The 9792-nt window shown below is 44.4% G+C and overlaps 1 protein-coding gene across 14 annotated transcripts in view; it reads right to left on the bottom strand.

The window, feature by feature from the left end:
* Positions 1-2525: 2525 nt before the first annotated feature.
* Positions 2526-9792, bottom strand: part of LOC122259184 (ELAV-like protein 1) — a 169647-nt gene continuing 162380 nt past the window's right edge. For 9 of the 14 annotated variants that reach the window (XM_043025779.2, XM_043025789.2, XM_043025780.2 and 6 more), the window contains 2 exons: positions 8360-8431; positions 2526-4142 (listed from right to left, as the gene is read on the bottom strand). In XM_043025779.2, coding sequence (XP_042881713.1) covers positions 3818-4142; positions 8360-8431 — 397 coding nt within the window. In that variant the 3' untranslated portion in view covers positions 2526-3817. Of the gene's footprint in view, positions 4143-8359; positions 8447-9792 lie in introns of all 14 variants that reach the window. The other 5 variants (XM_043025787.2, XM_043025790.2, XM_086553443.1 and 2 more) reach the window with 2 other exon arrangements.

Here is a 9792-nt window from a genome sequence, read left to right as displayed (position 1 = left end):
AAAATCTCTTTTAATCTATCTTTTATCATTAATCTATTTCGTTGATGATCCATAGAGGGGTACAGTACATATGAACAGGGGCGATAGCAGTCTTTCTTAATATAGTCTCATCATAAAAATACCTCCACCAAAACTACTTTCCAACAACCCTAATAACAAAACACCTCACAGGTATTTGAATATTTCATTCTTTCATCATTTTTTTTGGTTATATATATTTTTTTATTTGTCTCTATAAAAAATCACATTTTCCCAGAGCCTAAAAAACCGGCAATCAGACAATATCCTTCAGTCCGGTTTTGAAAGCGAACCATCTTGCTCTTCAACAATAACAACCCAAAGCCTTGCAACTTGCAACCCAAAAATAGACTCGGTATATAATTGGCACTTCATCAACCTCTCTTGATCATTTTTTTGTGTGTTTCTGCCCTTTTTTTGTAAGAACCTTTCCCGAGTCTATAAATTTCTATTTTATTGTGTGAGAAATACTACCCTTTCTTGTTTTAACTTGATCTCTCTTTATCATATTTTGTAAGCTTTCCCTCGTCTAAGAAGAATAAAAAAAAATCAAATCTCTAAACACACGGATGTTGATTGGTGGCTTCGACAAAAATCTATATATATATATATATTTATCCAGGGCTTTCCACAGCAATCCTCGCTTCTATCTTCGAGCCACAACCACCACTAAGCCCAAACATTCCCAGACACTTGCCGACGCACAACAATGTCTATCGGAACATCATATATATATATAGATATATATATAGATATCTTATATATATATATAGTATATAAAAAAAACAATAAGACTCATTGAAAACCCTCTATGAACTGAAGAACAACCAGAGTCTTTACATTTTTTTCCCGGGGACTTCTGCGGATATATAAAGGAAGGTTCCGAATTCTACAGTCTTGGTAGAAAAATCACCCACCTAAACAGACGCACATGTATACACACACACACACACATACACACTGCACTGCCCAGGGCTGGATGTGACGTATGTGCTAACGGATGTGCTTTTACAAAAGTCGCCCTTACAAATGGGGAGACTAGGGGCGAGTTTCCAAAATCAGACTGCAGAATACGGAACCCGGATCACAACACTGCCATCTACATACGCTTAACATATTAATATAGTCGATTGTTGCGGGAATGTTATTTATGTAAGGTTCGGTATCTAAATTTCTGTACAAAAATAGACACATTTTTTTCTCTCTCAAGACAATCTTTTTTTATTTATTTATTTATTTATTTATTAGGTTTGCATGGAAGTTTTTTTTCCCTTATCCTTACCTTGATAGCAGATTAGTACAGACGGGTTTGGTCGCATCAGACGCGTTTCTGATCTGACTTGCTTGCTTGCTTGCTTGCTTGCGCACAGGGGGGAGGGTTGAACCTTTTACTCGTGTGTGCTTTTGGAAGGTTCCGAGAAACGGGGCACTTTGGACAAAGATTTTGTCCCATAATCGCTACGTTCATTTTGCTTGGTTTGTCTCTGCTCGATTTTTTTCCTCCCCTTCTTTTCTTTAATGGTAACTAGTTGCATTGGTATGGGGGACGAAGCAACCCTGAACTATCTTTGTATATATTCGTTTTGCTTTTCACTCTCGGTAGTCGATATCAAAAAAAGGAAAGCTTTAGCGCCCATTTTCTATCAAAAAGTTACCCCCCACATCAGGTATATATAAATCATGGCGGCACTTAGAAGAGGAGACCAGGAAAAAAAAGAAAAAAAAAAAACAAGCCGCATATCCCAATGAGCTAATAGTTCTAATATTTGTGCGACACGTTTTCCGAAGAAAAGCCATTGCCCCGGGAGGTAAAAGCTTTGTGCCAACGTGCCCCGTTCTGTCCGACCTCGACTTGCATGGTTTTATCCTCAAAAACCCCAAAACAGAATTCCCAAAAAGCAAAAAAAAAATAAAAATAAAGAAACAAACAAATGTACCAACTCAAGGCAACGGTTGGCAAGCCTGGTTTGATGTGCCGCTCTGTCACCACACGCCCACTTGGAAACTTTATATATTATCTTATTGATCTTTTATCATTATCATTTTTTTGGCATTGATGTAGCTGTTCACATTCTTTGCGGGTGTATCTTGTAAGGTTGATTTTTAGACTTCCTCTTTTTTTTTTTTTTTAAGAGACACTCACCTGCTGCTCTCTCAGGTATCTCGCTCAGGTGGGCAGCGCCGGTAGACCTGGCGTGGGCGTGCGGTGGGCGGCAACACAGCCCAGGGGCAGCTGCGTCCCCCCCTCTGGCCGCCCGCGCGCCCGCCGACCCCCAACCCTGCACTTCCTCCCCCCCTCCCCTCGTCCACGGGTATCCGAGGGCGGTGGGCGCGGGGCAGAGCGTGTACAAGGTGCGCGTGGGCGTCTGTCGGGGCGCGGGCGGCCATGGGCGGCACGGCAGCGCCTCTGATGGTGAACAGAGACATTCCCGTGCTGAAGCTTTACCGTACGTGTTAGTAGGGAACTAAAGGGAGAACTCAAGTCTGAACTAAATAAAAACGCAAACTCAAATAAACAAACTAAATTTATTTTCCCAGCCATTCAGAACTAAAATGGTGATTTTTTTGACATTTGGGTGTATTACAAAGAAATAAAACAGAGGAAAAAAATAAAATAAAAATGAAAGTCTCACAATCATAAAATGCAAGAAACAAATCATTTCCTCACATGTAAATTATTCATAAACATGAACACTACTCCTAGGAAAATTAACCTACGAAATACATAAACTGACTTGACTTAATTCAGGGACTAGATTCCTTGCTTTCGTGACTACCAAGCAAGAGGCACAACCTAAAAAGAATCAGATCGAGAACAAGAGGCGAAGAGAGACAGGAGGGAAGGAAGGAGGAGGCGGAGGAAAGAGCAGAGAAGAGACGTCGAGGAAGGGGAAAAAATGAGATTCTATTGATACTCATCGTATAAATCAACACAAAAAATACTTGACTATTTTCCACAGACTGGCAACATAATTCCGTTACACTTTTCTCTCTTAAGTGTACATTAGTAAAGACAATAAAATACAATTAGCATTAAATATGAGATAAATATCAATAAATAAGAGCGCATGACCGGCGCGTGCAGGCGGGGCGGCGGCAGTGGGCGCGTGGGCGGGCGCGACGGCGGTGGGTGGGCGCAAGACCTCGGCCGCCGCCCACCGCGCCCCTGCGCCCGCGGCCGCCCGGCCGCCGCCCGCATGCGCCGCGGTCAGCGCGAACCCATTCACACTCGCGGTTTTGAGGACTCGACAACTTGACAACTTACAGTATAATGATATCAGCGAAGAGCGGCACTCGGGACCGAGCCCACTACTGGCCTTAGTGCAACTAGCACCTTGTGATACATACTCACTTAGCCGACTAGTTCTGCTTTGGGATAATACGATCATATGACTCTTGATAAAGTGTTTGTAGTAAGTACGTTCTAATATACATATATTTGGATGGCGGGGTGCGGGCGCCAGACGCCCTCCCGCGCACTCCTCCCGCCGCGGGCGGCGGCGGGAGGAGGGGCCCAGTCCGGGCAGCAGGGGGCCCAGGGGCCGCGGCGACCTCCGGCGGCCATGGCCCCAGCCCGGGCCAGCCGACGCGTGCCGGGCTCTGCTGCTGCTGCTGCCGGGGAGCGGAGTGGGTCGCCCGGAGTCCTCTCGAGGACCTGACTAGCACATGGCCCCCGTGTCCTGGCCACGCCGTCGGGGGGCCGTGTGGCGCGCCCGCCCCGCTGGAGAGGGCGCGGCAGGCGGCCCCCGGGCTGCAGGACGGCGGCTGGAGCCCGGACGTCTGACAGGTGGCCACCACCTTAACTCTTGTGCTTGTTAGTCTTGAACGACACTTGGAGGACGCGGTTGCCCAGCGTGTAGCCGTTGAGCGACTGGATGGCCACCACCGCCTCGTCGTAGTTGGTCATCGTCACGAAGCCGAAGCCCTTGCACTTGTTGGTCTGCAGGTCCCGGATCACCTTCACGTTCTGCACCGCGCCGAAGGGCCCGAACAGCTGCCACAGGATGTTCTCCTCCGTCTCGGGGGCCAGGTTATACACGAATATGCACCAGCCGGAGCCGTTGAGGGCACTGCCGGGCAGGAGGGAGTTCCCCAGCAGGTTATCACCCGACCCTGGGGAATACCTGCGGAGAACACCATCCCCGGTTAGCGTTTGCGTGAGCACAGGGCCTGAGCCCGCCGCCTTTGCCCACTGCCTAACACACTACTGGCACTCTCTCGTTAGTCAAAGCAACTCAAACAGCCCTACTATGGTCACAAAGGAGAGATAGATATATTATGGAAGAGATATACAACAGATATGTATACAAAAAAACTGGGTGAGCTTTTTCTTCTTTAGGAAAAATATTGCAAATATGATGAAACTTATTCATGAAAATCTGTCTTCTTTTTTGTTAAAGGCAAATTGAAAGAGGCTGTAATTATAACATGATATGACGTAAGTGAACAAAGTCGTGTGATAGATTACAGTCATCCCTTTTCCAGCCATGCCCGTGCCGGGGGGAAGGGGGGAGGGGAGGGGAGGGGGGGGGGAAATCCGGGGGGTGGGGGACCCTACCACCGCCGCCATAAAGATAAATATAAAGAATAAAAATAAATAAAGTTTGGCTTTATTGAATAATAATAAAAATCAGAAAAAATTTTTTTTGGACAAAGCAAGCAAGCAGAAGCAGAGAAAAGAAGACTCTTATCCTCTCTTTCTTTCTTTTTAAAGTGATCTTTACGGCATCCTCGGTGCGAGACGCGAACGGGAAAAGGCGGGGCCAGAAACAAGGCATTGGTGGGTAGGGATTTTTTGAAGGGGGTGGAGGGTGGGGGGGGGCGAGGTTACATTGTTCAGTAAAGGAGGGGGTTTAGGGGTGGGGGCCAGAGGAGGGGGAGGGGGACAAAGCACGCGGACCCCTAGACTACCTCCCTCTCCCCCTTCCCCTTCCCCTTCCCCTCCCCCCCTCGGCACATGTCATGCTTATGTCAAGAGACCACAACGGGCCCACTAGTCGCACGGGGGAACCTCTCCCAGGACAACCGGTGGGAGCTGCCAGCATACAGGGGGAGGGAGAGAAAGAGGGAGAGAAGGGGGAGAGAAGGAGGGCAGAGGGCGAAAAGGAGCAGAAAAAGAGAGATAGAACAGTAAAAAAAAATGGTAGGAAACAAGTAACAAAAAATATATAAGAGACGTGAGCTGAGAGAGAGAGAGAGAGAGAGAGAGAGAGAGAGAGAGAGAGAGAGAGAGAGAGAGAGAGAGAGAGAGAGAGAGAGAGAGAGAGAGAGAGAGAGAGAGAATGAGAATGAGAGAGAGAGAGAGAGAGAGAGAGAGAGAGAGAGAGAGAGAGAGAGAGAATGAAAGAGAAAGAGAGAGAGAGAGAGAGAGAGAGAGAGAGAGAGAGAGAGAGTGGGAGGGGGGCGCAGCAGCACAAGCCCCTGCCACAGCACTACGACTACTGGTATACTGGTGCCTTCATCCTCCTTATTCTCATCCTCATCATCCTCCTCCTTGTGCCGTGGTAACACTGACCCTTCCTCATGGCCACGGAGCCTCACAACTACCTAAGCTCTCTCTGCCTCATCAGTTGCTGTGTCACTCTTACAGGTGCCTCGTCTACTGTCATTAAGCTAGTGTGACACGTTCATGGAAGACATACTCATTTGCAATATAACGAAAACTAAACAACACATGCACATTCATACACACAATTGTGCATTTCACACACACATATATATATATATATATGTGTGTGTGCATACATCTTTTATAACACACACATGAATACGTGTGTACGAATGTGTATGAAGTTGTACATGTAAACCGAAATTTTAAGAGTAACAACTAACCTAAGCTACTTAAATAGATATTAAAGACTGACTGTGATTAATGATTAATGATGTATACATATAAGCCTAAAAGACTGGTCATTTGACAAAGCCAAGTGAAAGGGAAACCGGAAAGAGAGCGGGGTGTTAATGTCTCTTTTTATATAGTTATTATGAAACTTGAGAACAAAAATCTAACTTTTATATATAAGGAAAACCAGTCATCCATCTTACATGTGGCTTTGTCAAATGTCGTCTATATGCAAAATAATGAAAACAATCAACAGCTAAACTTATCTTTTCTTTATACTAACATGTTCAAAACCTATTCTCTGAACACTCAACGGTCTCATCAACATACAAACATACATAAACACAGACACACACACAGTGAAACCCTTACTCACTTGTACTCACTCACTTTCACACACACATAAACAACAACAAAAAAACAATTATCCAACACTACAGGCGCACTTCTTTCCCCACCCTTCACACCACCTAGCCCCACCTATGGAAACCTACGAGAGCCTATCTCAAAGTGGGGGAGGGAGGAGGGGAATAGTTAATGTGCCATAGTCATTAAGCCCATTACACTCCAATGAACATTCCATTGATCCGTTTACACACGCATACAGAAAAAAGGGGGAGAAAAAAATCAAAATTCTACACATCTACCTACCTACTTACTTACCAATCTACCTACCCATCTATCTATCCTGTCGATCTTTTCCCAGCCCACCCAATCTACCTACCTGTCCATTGCCCTCTCCCCCTACCTACCCACCCGCCCAACCACCTACCTTTTCCTCCCTACTTGCTAGACCTACCCTCTGCCCCATCCCAACCCACCCACCCCCTCCCCTCCCTCCTTCCCTCCCTCCCATTCCCCCATTCCCTATCCATCCCCTTTCCCTCCCTCCCTCCCATTCCCCCCGTTTCTCTCCTTCCTCTCTCGCGGGACTCAGCTCTCTCCTCCAGGCGGCCCTCTCTCTCTCTGCATCCGCTTCTTCGGCTGCCGGTCGGCGTGACTTCGAGATCCTTCAAGGCTACTATACAAACCAACAACAAAGACATCCCTCTTTAATCCCATTTCTATCGTCATCATCATGATTATTTGATCCCTGTCCCTTCCTCTCACTTCCTGCGCCTACCCTTCTCACCGAGGAAATAAACCCCGAGACTCCCTTTATGCCTGTGACCCATTGTTTAAAAAAATAAAATGAAATAAAAATAAATAAAAATAATATAAAGCACCCAATTATGCATACATGACCATACACACACAGGCGTGCATCACCATATCACAGTACCTTATTATTCACTCACACACAATTCTCTCTCTCTCTCTCTCTCTCTCTCTCTCAGTCAAGTAACCCATATTCAGGTTAATTTAGTACTTAAGAATACGGCCTACTCCTATCAAAACAGACAAAAGACATTGTTCTCGGGGGGGAGAGGGGGAGGAGGGAATTGTTAGAGAGTCATTAGCCATAATCATAATTTCCAAAAGCTAAAAAAAGACGGCTATCTCACAGCGAGAACCTTTCGTTTCTTTCTTTCTTTCTCTCTCTCTCTCTCTCTCTCTGCTTAGGGGACTAAACAAAAAACAACAAAAAAAAAATTGAAAATACATTTCTCCATTTGTTTGCAAGGATTTATACACACGTGTATGCCTATTCTTCCTAAATTCCAATCCTAGGTGTTTATCCTTTGGTGTATATATACAAATGTACACACATGTATGTACATTTATGCGCATAAACTTTTTCGCGGCGTTTCGTTCCCTACATCTACATAACGATTCTAGATTGCACTCTTTTCTAACACCCTGGCGCTCGTGTCTAAACATGAGGCTCTTCCTGCCACGCCAATGCCTTCGTTCCAAGCTGGGGAGGCAACCCCAGATTCCCAGATTCCCGCCCACCCGCCCACGCCCGCGACTGTGTCATTTGTCGCCGCGCGCCTATGTGGCATTGAGGCTCGCTCTCTCGCTCTCTCTCTATCTCTCTCTCTCTCTCTTTACTTACAGGAACCCCATCCTGCCACATCCCCCAACCATCCAAACACAGAGGTCCTCCTAATCCTTGCCTCCACTTGTGACCACCGAATCCTTCTCCTCATCCTATTTTAATCCTAAAACAGGAAAAGAAAACATGAACCAAATGGGTGAAAAAGCGGAAAGGAAGATAACATCCTATAGGGTCTCGCTATTAAAACCTGCCTGTCCTTTCAACCTGCCTATCTATCCAGCCTAACCAACCTACCTGCCCCTCCCTTCTTGTCTCATATCTCTTTCTCCTCACATCTCACCTCACCTCAACTCTCTCTCTCTCTCTCGCCGTTTTCGTCTCTTAGCTCGCTCTCTCTCTCTCTCTCTCTCTCTCTGTGTCTATCCGTCTCTCTCTCTCTCCTCCCTCTCCCCGCCCCCGCGACGCAATGCCCCCTCCCCCTCTCCTCCCTTGGCCCCGCCCCGTGCCCTATCCGTAGACGTGCCCCCCGATTACTATGTGTGAGTCAGTGCCCGTGCCTTGGGTCAGGATCATCATCCCCGGAAGCCATTTGAGGATCTCGACCCCTGCGTGCAGCTCCCGCAGGCGTCCTGGAAGTGGGAACCCTGCAGTCACAACCACCATCAGACTAAAGTAAGGTCAAAAACAAAACAAATGGCATGCACTGATACACAAAAAAGGAAAAAAAAATTAAGGGAAAAAATAGAGGTAGAATACTTACTAAAAAAATTAATGTGGTAAAAAAATAACAATGACAAACGAAGAAGAAAAAATAAAAGGAGAAAATACTCGACATGGAAGTATAACATAACATGCAACATAAGTTATAATAATCATAAGAATAAAACGTTAAGAAAACTCTTCTCTGTTCTCTTTTCTTTTCTTTCTTTTTTTTCCTCTCTGAATTGATTCTTTAAAGATTCTTTTTTGAAAGTGAAATAAAGAAAAAGAAAGATACTGGTTGTTCTTGATATCATTTTTTTTCATTTGTGGTTATTTCTTTTTTTATAATAATAATAATAATAATAACAACTACATAACCACCAAAAGAACAACGGGGGGACCCATCGATCACTTACATGAACTCAACAAACAATAAGAACAAGAACAATCATAATTATAATAATCATAACCATAAATCTAGAAACCAAATCGTTAGTATAAAATTATTCTACCAATCATTAACATTATTATCCAGAACAAAAACACATAATTCGTCCTTCTTACTTAAACTTCTCTTAATCTCTGTTACTGTGTTGCCACTTGTTCGAGCAAAGATTTGCTTTTAAAATCTCTTTTAAAGTCAATCATTCTGATTTTTAAAAATTATTCATAGAAAAAAAATAAAAAAATAATAAATTCGGGCCGGATTTTTGAACGGCTTAACGGAAGGGGGGAGGGAGGGAGAAGGGGGAGAAGGGGGAGGGGAAGAGGGCTGGGGAAAGGAGAAATGGACGGAGGGGCGGGGGTGAAAGGGGGAGAAAAAAGGAAAATAATACTTCAAGTGGAAAACTTTGTTTCTTATATATACCATATATATATTTAGACTTTTTGTAGTAATAATTTTCTTCTCTTCTACTAATCAAACAATTTGGGCCACCAATCAATTTAATCAACTCGTATTTACTTGTCTTCTTCTGTCTTTTAAACTTTTATATCGGCCTAGTGCTCGGAACAGAAAACTAATTAAAATAGAAAACGAAATGAAACAAAAGTATATATTACAACACGTGAGAAAAATGTTATCATATTGAATTAATTTTTTTCTGTTCTCTTTTGGGAATCTTACATTATATCTTTTAACCTCACTTTTGTTGCAAATTCACACGAAGAAATGCAAGTCAACAGAAGTCCTAGGCAAGAAGAAAAAAAGTATATATATATATTTATAATGACATTTAATTAAGTTTCTATCAGATGATAAGGAGATGAACGGCAGGAGGGGTGGGGA

The sequence above is a fragment of the Penaeus japonicus genome, unplaced genomic scaffold (assembly GCF_977035675.1).
Source record: "Penaeus japonicus unplaced genomic scaffold, GWHDUDI00000001_assembly GWHDUDI00000028, whole genome shotgun sequence".
Taxonomy (NCBI): domain Eukaryota; kingdom Metazoa; phylum Arthropoda; class Malacostraca; order Decapoda; family Penaeidae; genus Penaeus; species Penaeus japonicus.
The sequence above is the reverse complement of the archived record's forward strand: the minus strand, read 5'-3'. Positions and strand labels throughout refer to the sequence as shown.